This window comes from Sinocyclocheilus anshuiensis, unplaced genomic scaffold (genome assembly GCF_001515605.1).
Source record: "Sinocyclocheilus anshuiensis isolate Anshui unplaced genomic scaffold, SAMN03320099.WGS_v1.1 scaffold1626, whole genome shotgun sequence".
Classification (NCBI taxonomy): Eukaryota; Metazoa; Chordata; class Actinopteri; order Cypriniformes; family Cyprinidae; genus Sinocyclocheilus; species Sinocyclocheilus anshuiensis.
In genome coordinates this window covers 1,138,279-1,152,376 of record NW_015547254.1, presented here as the reverse complement: position 1 = coordinate 1,152,376, position 14,098 = coordinate 1,138,279, and the positions used below count along the sequence as shown (strand labels likewise).

Below are 14,098 nucleotides of genomic sequence, written 5' to 3'. Positions count from 1 at the left end.
GATGCAATACCAACTGTAATGATTTCGTAGTGATCAGCATATAAGAACACATCACTATCAGGAGTTTTTGAATAAAGCAAACAGAGTTTTCCCAGACATAATTAACCCATGTTCGATAAGATTTTTCTATATTATATCTGCTAAATTTCCCAGACATTATTTTTAGCCTTCCTTTAAACTTTAACCATGGCTTTTCACACTGCGCTTAACCCCGGGTTTCGTCGTTATAAACCCGCTTATAACTCCGGGGAAGAAACGTTTCACACTTGTAATTTGGAAGCGGGGTTAGGGTCAGTGGTGTCAAATCAAATGGTGACGTAAAACGTAATAATTGGCGTAAAAAAGAGACCGTTTTATTCTTACCTTTATAGTCCAAAATGTCTATTCTGGAAAACTTGCTAGTACAATCAATCAGCAATAAATAATTTAAGAACGCGAAACGCTGGAGCCTTTACGTAAAGACATCACGTGCTGCGTTCGTCCAATCACTGACACTAACACCGCAAATATGCAAATATGAACGGTAACGTGGCAGAGTTCTGGGTTTAGGAATATACAGTTAAACGTCATTTTATGAATATCCAGGAACAATTTTTGATCCCGGGTAAATTATGAGCAGTGTGAAACATATTCATTTTACTTCAGTTTCAGAATGACCCAGAGTTAACTATTTCAGGTATGAAAAGCCCTCAAGAGTGCATCGACTGGGGACCTCATCACAGGTGAGTAATGTTACCATCAAAATTGTGTAATTAAATGATTAAATAAATAATGTTGTACTGTTGATTTCTTTATGGGTTCTGTTATTATGATGACTTACATTTTCTTCTCTCTCTCTGTCACCTGTTTCTAAAATAGGAGATGTGTGGGCTGGTGTAAATTATTAATAAAAGCTACACAGCTCTTCTACAAATGCATGCAGGTTTGTATTTTCTGATTTTCCTCGTATGTTCCATTAGGCTTTCCATAGTAAAGAGGAGGAACGTCCTTTCTCAATAGACGCTCCTATTGGTTGGAGCCGACCACTAGCGTCATCACGCACCGTTGCCAAACAATGGGCAGGAAAAAGCCACGTTGACGAAGTCGACAGTAGTGCGTTATTTTTCAGCCAGGAAACTGAAGGATTGATTTTATTTTGAAGACAACGAAGCAACTCTTTGGAAGAAGCGCTTGACAGCAACCATGTCATCGCCGCCCACAGAGAAAATCGAGACCAAAGCTGGACATCTTCCTGCTGGTAATGTATCTGTGCTACTGCTACTGCTTCTGCTTCTGCTTCTGCTTCTGCTGCTTTTGTTTTTCTGTTGAGAAGTCTAGTGGATCAATCCACCAATGGGCGCCTTTTTATTTGGAAAATGTGCTTTATAAAGTGCATCACTTTAGATTTTAGACATTGCATAGGATCTCTTATTTATAAAATGTTATTAAATTGCAAGGTGCCATACCGGGTTAATGCTGATATATAAGTAGTTTATTGGTATAGCTATGCCTTTTAAAAAAATTACAGGGTTGTTGGTTCTATTGTGTGCTCAGGGCCATGACACTTTTCAGTGTTTTTATATAAAAAGAAATGTAGTTCTGAATAAAATTGAAAAAATTGTTTAGTACTGTTTGTTTACTGTGCAAAGTCATGGTAACAGGGTTGACAATTTAATAAGGCAACCCTAACAAAATTTTAAATAAAGGGGAAAAAAATACTTTTCCTGAAAAGGTTCACGTTTTGAAGGGGTGATAATGTTGTAACAACAGTTTTTTATTATTATTTTAGGAATTGATGTGGGTCATTTTACTATGAGGGTGTATGATGATAACAGGGTTGACGCAAAGGGTGCAATTAAAGTTTTATATACAGAGAGGATATAAATAAGTTAATAAGACAGGGCTAGAATGGGCAAAAAAGGCTTCTGACAAAAATAGAATAAAGTTACTGGATTTTTGTTGGTGTCAAGAAACATATCTACAATAACCGAGTAAAAGTTGGTGTCAGCTTTTCATTGTTTACACAAATGCTTATGAGAGACCTGAAATGGAAGTTCCCTAGTGCAGGATTCAGCTGATGTGTTATGCAGCTTGCAAGCACTTCCCGAGTAGTTAAGAGGCAATGTATGTTAAAGATCAACCATATTTGATTATGTGACGTGGCACAGATTTTCATCCAAATATTTTTCCTTTCACAATGTAATTGTGTGATTTTTGCGTGGTGTTTCACTCTGTCAGCATATCTGTCATTCCGGTGTAAAGTACACAAGAAATCAAGATAACAACATGTGTGTACAGTTCCTAAAAGCAGGCCAAGGGGGAAAAAAAGATAGCATAAGATTGCACATTAAAACGGCAGCTTGTGATTTGTTATTTGATGGCATTGTATAATAAATGCAATTTAATTTACAACCAGTGTCTGGAAATAAACTCTGAACTGTTTTTGTTTATTTGTGGCAGTGAAAGCAGGAGGCATGAGGATAGTTCAGAAGCACCAGTCTGCAAATGATGCACCAGAGAAGAATGACAAAGACAGTAAAGAATATGAGACTGAGATGTAAGTATGCTGACATTCACATTAGTGCAGTATGCATTTCAATACCAGTTCACCATCTTTATGGTGGAGATCTCCACCATATACCTGTGCACTGACAGACAGTTTCTTCTTGTGAAGCACATGGTCGTCTATATTTTATGCTATAGGCTTGTCAGAATCATGATTGCTTTGTTTTTTACTGATTGATTTTAGTTATGAAGTATACTTGAAGAGATTCTAGGCTCATAAGTCTTATAATTATGATGCTTCTCCAATAGAGAGTAAAGATCAAAATACATTTCAGTTCTCATATATACATTCATAGCTCCCTAGTATCTCTGTGCTCATGTTTTTACTTTCATTTTTGTTTACCTGCACTCTACCAACCTTTTAAAACCTTTTCAGATAAACTATTTCCAGCAATAACCAGCTTCTTATCAAGACAAACAGTATTTTATTTAAGTTTACCATTATTTATTGCACGGGTCACTGGAATACTTCATTCTGATTGGTCAGTCGCTGAATTCTGCTGGTGGATATTTTGAATGATAACATTAAACTGTGATTGATTGCTGTCAAACTTAGCTGTGCTAGTTTCATGCCTCATAACACTTTAAAGTCTCTCTCTTCTCACATAATCAAATAAATTAAACTGAAATCATTATTTCATGTTATTTTATTTACTTAGCAGCTGCATAATGTACAGTCATTGTTTTGTCATAGTGACTTTGTCAGTTTGACATATGTCCTCTTAAGCATAAAAATCCTGTCTATATCATGTTAAACTGTTTTAAAATATTAATATAGGTAAAAATTACTTTTAAATAGGTATTTTCAATTTTCTCAAAGTTTCTATTTATTAAAATGTGTTTTTTTTTAACACTGAAACAGCAGATCATGAGCTGCTGGCGTGTAAAAAAAAAAAAACACTGTGCTGAAACACAGTACATACATTTATTTAGTTAAATCGCATCCTTTGCAATTTAATAATTACACTAAGCCATATCTCGTTGTCATTTTTAATGTGATTAATCACGCAGCCCTACTTCTAAATTCTAAGTAGCCCAATTCTTACTTGACTGTAGTAACGCTATCAAAAGGCTGTAAAGTCTTGGTTCAACATCAAGTCTGAGTTGAACATTTGATCAGTGACACAGGTGTGCAATTCCCATGTGACTGCAGGCACATGGAGAGGTTCCTGCTAAACCAAGAAATGTTTTTCTTAGCTTAGACTCCCTCTGTTCTGTGTTGAAGTGGCCCACACTAAACCAAAATATTTATTGTGATGATGATTATGTTAGTGCCCATCTGTCTCTCACTGACTAAGAGTGAAGGCCCTGACAATTTTCAAGCGACAGCTGAAAACCCATCTCTTTCGAAGCTACTTGACTTCATCATAAAAAAAAAAATTCTCTCTCTTTATTTATTCCTTCTCTTTCTAGCTTGTACTTATTTGAACAATGTCTAAGAACTTGGTATTACAACCACTTCCTGTGTCTGTTTGCCTCTTTAAGAAGAATCGCTTTATGTATCCCCCAATTGTAAGTCGCTTTGGATAAAAGCGTCTGCTAAATGACTAAATGTAAATGTAAGGTGAATATGGCAGCACACTGTCGTCTTTACACAAATTTCTGGATTGGTGAGCAGCACATGACAATAATTTTTGGTTGCAAACTAAATGTAACAATCTTGGGTGTGTCCGTTAGGAAAATGTGGCAACAGCCAGATATCCCCACATGTTCTTTTTTTCCTTTTTCTTCATTTTGGTTGAGTGTGTTTAGATTAAATAGCTTTCTTTGAGTTTTCCGCTTGTTGCTAGGTAGCTGACTAGCTGTTAGTTGCGTAAGTGCATATGTGCAGTGCAAAAGTTTTACAGTCCTCCGATTTCCTCTTTTGCTTTTGTGTTGTGTCATAGCTGACCTGTTTTCAGCAATACTGAGGTGTGTTCACAGGGTTTGACTGCTGATTCTGGTGGGCATTATGGCTTTGTTAGCAGTCCCCTCCACCCGATGACTGATCAGCCGTCCCATTACAGTGTATCTGCAAGCGAGCCCTTATCAGCTCACTCAACCTGCTGCAGGAAATCCCACGAGGTGTATCATTCCCGAACAAGCTTAAAGCTGCTTTAATATGTCTTTGGCTTTCCTTCAGAAACATGGCAGCCATTCGTGAGTGGACATTTCAGGGAAGACGTTCAGTTCCCAAGAAATGCACTGATGTTAGAATGTGATCCGTCCACCCACGTTATTAGGTTTGGCATTTTCTCGCACCGCTGGCAAGCCAAGAGGAAACTCGCCATTTTCCTGTGTAGTCTCTTTGTGCTCAGATGTTTTTCCAAAGCTTGTTTTAGTTGTTGACACCAGTGAGATTCTTTGCATGGTTATTATGGTGGTTGGTTAGTATACGTTAATTCAATCTATTTCTGGTGTAATTATAGACTAATAGTATGTTATAGGCCCGTTATTTTGCCTGCTTGGCTGATTAATAGATGTTTGTTTATCCTTGTGTCGATTCCTAAAACTCCCAATTTTATTTATTTATTTTTTTTTTTTTAATCTTATCAAAGGAGTTTCAAGCATTTAAAGTTATATCACCCTTAGATTTCCATATGCAAAAAAAAAACACACACAAAACACAGGAGCAAAACATTACAGCAAAAATCTTCTTGAAGAAATTCCTTTCCTATATATTTAATATTAATATAAAAATATCGACTTTTTTTTTTTTTACATTTTTCAAGTGAATGCAAACTGAATTAATTTACTGAATTTATTATATTAGCTATTTGTTGTAATTAAATTTAAATTTCTCATATCTAAATCAAAATGTAATACATTTCATTGATTTAAATTTGTTCAAAACTTTTCTGTATGTTTCTGTATTATTTATGTAACTGCATACAATATGTTTACAATAGAATAGCTGAGCAAAAATTGTGCATTCACACCATAACGGATTTAACAAAATTAGATTCTGACTTGTAAAAAGTGTTCACATCCTCGTAGAACTCATAATTACAACCTGTAAACTCAAAAGCTGCTCTGACTTGTACCTTCTGACTGCTGTAGTGTCATGCAGAAACACTCAAAGTGGCAGCGACTTGAGTAGTAAAATTCTGTAGTAATATTTCTGTTTAATAATTCTTAAATTGACTGCTGATGATGTCAAAATAATGCAAGAATAATCTGATGAAAGAACAGATCATTAGAATCTTATGATTAGAACAGAGATGAATAATTTACTAATGTAAGTTTAATAGTAATGCATGTGCAAAAAAGATACTTGTTATATTGTGTTTTTGGCTACTGATTACTCAAATTACACAGATTCATTTTGGCATTAATAGTGTTGCCATAGAAACTCATAATTCCAAATCAAAGGACATGGGAACAGCTCAGAGTTAATATTAATGTTAGTATTAAGGGCCAGTAGAAAAACAGAACTATCCTACCCTAATTTTAGAAATGTATAGATAATCAAATTGCATTTAACATCCAAGGAGACATTTTCTCATCTGATCCACCATGCTACTTGTGGCCCTCAATGTATGCATGTGGGGGACACACATAACTAAACACAATAATCCATCCGCAAAAGTGAGTCATTATGCTGAATAATGCGTCTGACACGCATTTAGTGAGTCAAAAGAAAAAGAATTTGCCAATAATGTACCAGACATGGACAAAATGCATGACAATAGTTGCAAATAGAAACTCAACAACAGGGAGAGACTGAAACAAAATCCTTCACAATACATCCTCAGAAAGTGCTGTGGAATTAAATTAGGACCTCTGTGACCCTGTCTCAGCTGAGTTTAGTTTCAGAAGGCTGGAATGGGGAAAATTGTACAGTAGTAGTACAAGGCCAATGCACAAGACCTGGTATAAGGAGCCAAAACTGAACAATAGACCAAAGTAATATGCTTTAATAGTCATCTTAGACTCGATTTCCTTCATCTGGGTTGGTTTTGTTTGGTGAAAGCTATATGTGGTGTCCTCTTCAAACATTATTCCTTCACAATGCTCCCATACATGCCTATAAACAAATTCACAGATGTTTTCAGTGAGATCCAGATGAAGTCTAGTGCTTTCCATGGCCGCGGATCATTGAACCTTTATGAACAGCTCTGGAGTGAGAACTTCCCTCTCAGAATTGAGTTTCAGAATTAAGCGTTCCTGCTCTGTATTTCATCTTTTATTATAGATATTAATACATTTTTAAGTGTGTCCAGTAGCCGAATGTGCCAGATGTGCACATTCACTCTCCTGTGTCACTCTTCCTCCATGTGTTCTTTGCTATCAGAGAGATGGCCTGTAAGCAGGTGGCTTCTGATGGGAAAAATTGCACATTTGTCCCAGCAAGTCAAGTGGCACTGTCTGGGAACCACCTGTCAATGTAATTTAGTCTTCTCAGATGGATCAGAGGCCAAAACGGAATGAGTCTGAGACGCTAATGTGATGTGCTGGTGAGCTCACTCCTTGATGTGTCCACCTGCTCATGACCCAGGAACCTCCGCTGTCTTCCCTGTCCTATCCCCATACAACTTGAGCCTACAGTATATTTCAACCATCTGTTTCTCGCAATGGTCCGCAAACTGCCCGCATGATGTAATTTTCATCATCGGGAGTGTCCGCGGATGCTGCACATACAGCAACGCACACGCAAGGTGAATGTTGAGACCACTAGAGTCCACTATGTGGAACTGCGCATGTGTTGAACTCGTCCATCTGTGTTCATCCGTGGTTGAGTATACTTTGAAAGATGAGCAGACACAGCTGTGCACGAGATGGAGCGGAACGTGGAAAAAGAAGTATACCCGGGCCTTTACCGTCTCACTATTATGCTGTTTGGTGGTTGCTCCAGTGACTTAGACTGATTTGTTTAGGGTAATAGAAGACACATGGGTGAATTCACTGAACAGTTGATTAGTTGCCATGAAATAGTACTAAGCTGTGAGTAAAAAAAATAAGTTTTGTTCTTTTTTTTTTCTTTTTTTTTGAGAATTTAACACTATTTGCCTCCTGGAATAAGTGTTACGCTGCTACTGCCTTCATTCGTTTTATTTAAAAATGTATATAAAAGGTTTATACATGTTTCTAAAAAAAAAAATTATATGCACTAAAGTTTAAAAGTATGGGGTTGGCAAGATTTTTGTTTTGTTTTTGGAGTCTCTTATGCTCATCAAGGCATCATTTATTTGATGAAAAATACAACAGTAACGTTGTGAAATGTTATTGCAATTTAAAATACTTTTGTTCTATTTTAATATATTTAAAAATGGATTTTTTTCCTGTAACTCAAAGCTGATTTTTCAGCATCATTATTACTCCAGTCTTCAGACATGCTGATTTGATGCTCAAAAACATTTATTATTATTATCACAGTTAAAAAAATTTATTGCTGCTTAATATTTTTATTAGATTCCAAAACCCTTTATTTGTGATTGCACAGGTTTTCGGAAGGAGGTTTTCGCCCAAAAATGAAATACAGAGAACGTTCAAGACAGACCGAGAAAAGAGGTGCTGCAATAAAGTGAAATGTCAAAGGGGATTTTTTTTTTTTTTTTTTTTTTTTGGAACAATGGAATTAATTGACACCATTGAATTGAAGAGTAGTGTTAATGATATAGTAATAATTGGTAAATATTAACATACATTTTATAACAAATATTCCTAATTTTGTGACATTTGCTGGATTTTTGTTTGTTTTCATAGAAATAATTAGTCAGAATATTAGGGCATCCCAGTATGTCGACGGTTTAGATGTTGTAAACAGTTTTCCTAAGACAGTAAGAGTGTGTTTAACAAATGGAGTGTGATTGCTAGTAACTGGCAGGCAGATTCAGGTCATTAGCTGAACCCTGGAGTAGAAGCTGTTTTTGTAGAAGCTCATAGGCTGGCTTGCGACTATTCTCACACACTGCAGTCAATTTTTGACCACTTTACAGTAGGCTTGCCGCGATTGACGGTGATATCGGTGTTAAGCTGCAACACCGGTTACGTCACTTGCCCACCGCGTCACCGACCCCCACCGTCGTTTTGATTTTTTATAGTAATAAAAATCATTTAGTTCAGTAAAAGAACAGACACTACAATTAAAAACTGAACGCGGCTGCTCAATGCAGCGTGCCGAACGACAGTAGCATCACAGATCAGATTTAATTTATCCAGTAAGGAGAGTGAGTCAAGCTGACTGACAAGAAGAGTGGGAAGAGACTATGATTTAGTAGCATGGTGTATTTTTATTTGTTTTGTTAATAAAAGTTCTATGTTTTATATATACGCTAAAGTGAGTTTGACGTTGTATTTTGTTGTTGCATTCGAGCGATTGACGCCAAACTGCCGCTAATTCAAAAGTGAAAGTAAAATGCGCACGGCGCTTTTAAGTTATTTAAAAGTGAAGGAAAGCGAGGAAAAGAGGGAAAATTCAAACGAACTAAAAACGAACAATTGCTTTACTCCGAATTGCCGCTATTTGAAAGTGAAAGTAAAATGTGCACGCCGCTTTTACAAGCTATTTAAAAGCGAAGGAAAGCGAGGAAAAGAGGGAACGCCCCCGCTCCCGCGGTGATACCGGTATTACCGGTTTTGTCACACGTCGATTAACCAGTGGGAAAATTTCCTCACCGTCACAACCCTACTTTACAGTAACTTCATCCACTGCGCTGGGGGAAACAACATTGCATTTCAGCCCCTGCTAAAGCGCATCCCACTGCCTCTGTGGATGAAGCGATGGTGAAAATTTAGATGGGGTGTTGACTTAATAAACCAGCATGAAAAAAAAAAAATTTGACAGTTTGATGACAATTATTTCCATGCTAGTTTCCCTCTCTGCACTGTTTAGCGAAGTGTGCTGACGCTATTGGAATAATGGGCTCTTGGTGTGTTGTTTCAGTTAATCTGCTTAAATTTGCCTCACTGCTGTGTCGGAAGAATTCCTGTATAACTATTATGTTATCTCATTACCATAGAAGTTACTTTTCAAATGTTCTGCCTGTCAGTCAAACCACACATGGAGCTGCATAACTAAAGTCTAAATCTGACTTCACCATCCGCCCAGTGGCTTTGAGAAAAGATCTTTTGTACGTTATCCAGATTTTTGCCTAACTGGATCCTAAAATCTGTCATAATTGTGAGTATTTTATTTTGGCAACACGCATTTCCTTTTTTCATCACCGGTTTTCAGCAGGGATGTGAATTTATAATATAGGAAAAACCTCAAGGGTTAGTCTCACTACTGCAAACTGTTGTACGATTAAAAGGAACAGATACTGATGCCGTTTTACCCCATACCTTGGTTAATTTCAGAAGGGAAGTGCTTTTTAATCGGATAATAGTAATTATAGCAAGCCTTTCATCAGAGTGCTATTGTGTGCGTATCATGCCCACCTGTGTGTGTTTTTTCTAACCTATCATCAGGCCTCACAGAAAGCTCAGCAGAATTGTAACACCTCTCATTAACAAACTCATATCAGTTTGGGTTCGTTTTTTAAATATTTTGGTTCATTTGATTGTGGTTTCAGCCTCCAATAAGAGTGTACTACTCTGAGATCTGTTTCACCGGTGCTTTCCTCTGTCCTCCCCTGTATTTTATTTATATTCTGTTGATGTTGAGACTCAGTCTCGCTTGCTGCAGAGGCTAAGCATAGAGCTTCAGGTCCAGTCCAATTTTGCTTAGTTTGCACAGCACATTCCCTCAGCTCCAGACAAGAGGTTTTTGCTGTTTCATTCCGATTTAGCTCATCAGTAAATAAAAGCTATGCCACGTGGTTGCCATGACGACAGCAAGTTTTGAGCATCTGTGCCAACTTGTAACGAGCATCGTATATATCCCATTTTTAGATACATAGATTACTCTAGCCATTACTCCAGTCTTCAGTGTCACATTATACTTCAGAAATCATTCTAATATGCTGATTTGAAACAACGATACATTACAATTCAAATGTTTGGGGCAAGTAAGATTTTAAAAAATTAATGAAATAACACTTTTATTCACTATACATTAAACTGATCAAAAGTGACAATGTTACAAATTATTTATTTCAGATAAATGCTTTTTTAACTTTCTATGTTGTTTCCTGGAAACAAATGCATCATGGTTTCCACAAAAATATTAAGCAGCAAAAACTGTTTACTTTAAACATTAATAATTAGAACTGTTATTGAAAATTAAACGTCAATAATAATTGATAACTGAGCACCAAATCAGCATATTAGGATTTTTCTGATTTCTGAAGGATCATTGGACACTGCTGCCTTCTGTATAAATTGTAGACATATCTTCTGCACAACAAAATTCTGCCTTGGCTTTCACTTACATTAATTCCAGTAGAGGTTCAGTTTACATTAATGTTTTTGTTCAAGATGATCAATTAAATATTTCAGGTATTGACTTTCATATTAACCTTGTACATTATTTCAGCTTGTGTTTTTCCATCAATGATTTTACCTAAATTAGACACACTTTAGGACTTAAAACGTCTCTGGCCTGCCACCCTCAGGTAATGAATGGCATTGCTGAGAAAGGAATTAGGGTGAAACATGCACCTGATTAACATTTTATGTATGATAACTCTTAATCTGTACACAAAGAAAGTTCAAAGTGTTGGGGTTAATAATTATATCCCAAAACATAAGCTTTTGAATTACCTCCAAAGGAGAGAAATAGATAACATTTATCTTATCAGTTTTTATGTTTTCATCCTTTTCCATTCAGCAAATTCTAAACAAGCTATAAGAGTTTAGAAATATAATCCTGCTTGCTTTTTTTAATTCATTCACAGTGCGATTTCAATAACTTGGCTTCTGATGCCAAAATCTCACATTTTCTTGAAATGGGGCTTTATACGATTTTTGCCCATGGAAAAAGGAGTGTCCATTTAATCTGAGATTATACAGCTGTCTCTTTTAAAAGATAGGAAGCTATGAGACAGGTTGAGCAGCACTGCTATGCCTCAAAGTGAGATTATCCCTTCGGTAAGTCTCTCTCTCTCTCTCTCTCTCTCACTGTCTTGAACTATCTTTGGAGTTTCCTTGGCTTCTCACCGAGATGAAAGCCACAAACTTCTGACATATAGTGGATTTCACAGCATTAGCGATGAAGCCCTTTCTCACAGTGCCCTCATTTATGTTCAGTCTCAAGTATGTTGTGATAACGCTGTGATAACAATTTAATTGTCTCTTTATATAGCTCTGTTTCCTGCAGAGTGCGAACGGTTGTGTAATGTGCTACGGATGCTGTAGTATTTGACAGGGGCTACTGGAAATCAGCCACTCTTCAAACTTTCTCTTTGACATTATAATTCTATTTCCAACAGACCATTTTTCTTGTCAAGGTCAGTTATCACTCTTGACCTTCTCTTCTGATTTAGTGCTTTAAGAGAAACGGTTGGCTTTGGAAAATTAATGAGAGTCATATCTGAGGCTGATGGCTTGCACAAGCCTGGAGCCATGTTTCTGCTCTGTGCTCAGATGGTGGCGGTAAATTCCCTGTCCCTCAGGAATTTTTATAGGCCATTTTGCACCTTACCCACTGCCTGGAGCACCTGGTTTTGTGTCAGACCCCTCCGTTTACTCCCCCTAGTTTCCACATGTGAATTCAGGCCTTGAGAATTGACCATCATCAGTGCCATGCATCCTATTGGTTAATGTTAACCAATATGCAAATAGCTATTTAGGCAGTATCTTGTTTATTATCTTGTTTCACTACTCGGTGATATTGAATACCATGTTAGGCTACAATTAGAATAATAATTATCATGCTAATCCCACTGTAATTGGTGGTCTGGTGAATGTCGGAACACATGCAGAATGTGAAATCTATATGATGATGTTTCCATCAGTGCTGTAGCTAATACATGTCCGGATGGAGAAGATGCTTCCTTCCAGCAGACTGTTCTAGTGGAGTAGAGGGCATCTGCTGACAGCCGCGTCAGGTTTCTGATTGAGCTTAATTTTACTCAAGCTCCTGCGCCCATAATGATGCTGCCTGTTGACCTTCAGCCAATCAGCACAGGCCTCACACTTTGATTTCATACTGCCCGACAATCTGCTGTCAGCTCGGCATTGATAAAATAATAAAATATGTATTTGTGGATGCTGATAAATAGCCCTGATGATTTGTCATAAAGCATTGCTATATCTTTAGGGTTTTGTGATATAGCTACTGCAATACAATATCTTAATATATCTTTACTATAATAATTAATATCCCAGTATTAATAATTCATTAAATATTCATATTCAAACAATCGTAATTCAGTCATTATTAATTGCATATTTTTAATTAAATATGTATATTTTTTTAATGTTTACTTTTCAAATATTAACATTAAAATATAGTATAATAAATCATTATTGATTAAATTATGAAATATAGCAATTTAAGTAAAAGTCAACATCCAGGTGCATTCAAAATCTGTAATGCAAGAATGTCAATCTGAGATACAGTGGGATTTGCTATGCATTCAAAGCACATTTTAAAAATCTGTAGTGTAAAGTGTAAATTAGTTAGTTAGTTAATAAAGTAGTTGGGGAGGATTTAGATGAAAGAAGAGGAAATCTTACTGTTGCGGCAGATGTACATCCTAACTAGCTGCTGTCTAAATTTACATTCACATGTATTGGATCTCTTATGAACCATTGCTTTTAATTGGTTTATATGCTTGGAAACCTCATCTCATTTCACTCATATTACCAGCAAACAAACTTTGGCCTTTACCTTCTGAGTAAATTCAGTTTAAAGGTGTCTCTGGCCTGGACACAAGGCAACACTGTTGAGCCAAATCTGGCTGGAATCTGCGAAAGGATTTTTCCCCCTTCTAAAATATGAGTGGTGCTATTCATTATCAGAATACAGAGTTGTTTGTGTTCTCCTTCACATATTCCCTGTGGAACAATTAATAATCCTAAAAAATCAGAGACTGATTAATATACAAGCTTATTTACAATCAGTTGCTATTGGAGAATGGTTTGCTTCATAAACACTTTGTCATCTGTTTTGTTCATGCTTCATTAACTAGCACATATATTTAAATGTTTTTTTTTTTTTAAATGCATTGCTTTCTGTTTGTAACTCTTTTTCCCCCCTCAATCTCTAGCCCACCAAAGCTACCTGTTGTGGTCTCAGGAGTTGTCACTAAGGTATGTAAACATGTCCATTGATTACATCCTAACATCTAAATCTAAGGCCACATTGTCTCTGGTCCTACATTTTGTGTTCTGATGGTCTCTACCAGTTGTGCTATTAACTTTCTATTGGCTTCATCCAGAGCAACCTAGAGCAACTGCTGCTGTTTTCAAAAGATCTGTTCGCACCAAAGACCGATACCTTAATGTTCATCAGGCTAAATTCTACTCTCTACTATAGTTGAGACTGATGTATAAATGCACCAGCTGGTCTGCCCACAGAGTAGAAAATAGGAGAAGACAGTCAAATGGCTTTTTGAGGAAAAAAAATCACAGCGACAGGATTAGGGCTGGGTTTTGACACAAATTTCACAATTCGATTCAATTCAATATCGATTATTTTGGATATATATCAGGAACAGTACTTGCCAAATTTTTTTCAAGGAAAAAAAAA

General features: G+C 36.6%; 1 protein-coding gene across 1 annotated transcript in view; it reads left to right on the top strand.

Moving 5' to 3' along the window:
- The first annotated feature begins 1,017 nt into the window (after positions 1–1,017).
- Positions 1,018–14,098, top strand: part of LOC107701690 (death-associated protein 1-like) — a 17,680-nt gene continuing 4,599 nt past the window's right edge. The window contains exons 1-3 of the mRNA XM_016503762.1: positions 1,018–1,237; positions 2,440–2,536; positions 13,617–13,659. Of these exons, the coding sequence (XP_016359248.1) occupies positions 1,183–1,237; positions 2,440–2,536; positions 13,617–13,659 (195 nt within the window). The 5' untranslated portion in view covers positions 1,018–1,182. The remainder of the gene's footprint in view (positions 1,238–2,439; positions 2,537–13,616; positions 13,660–14,098) is intronic.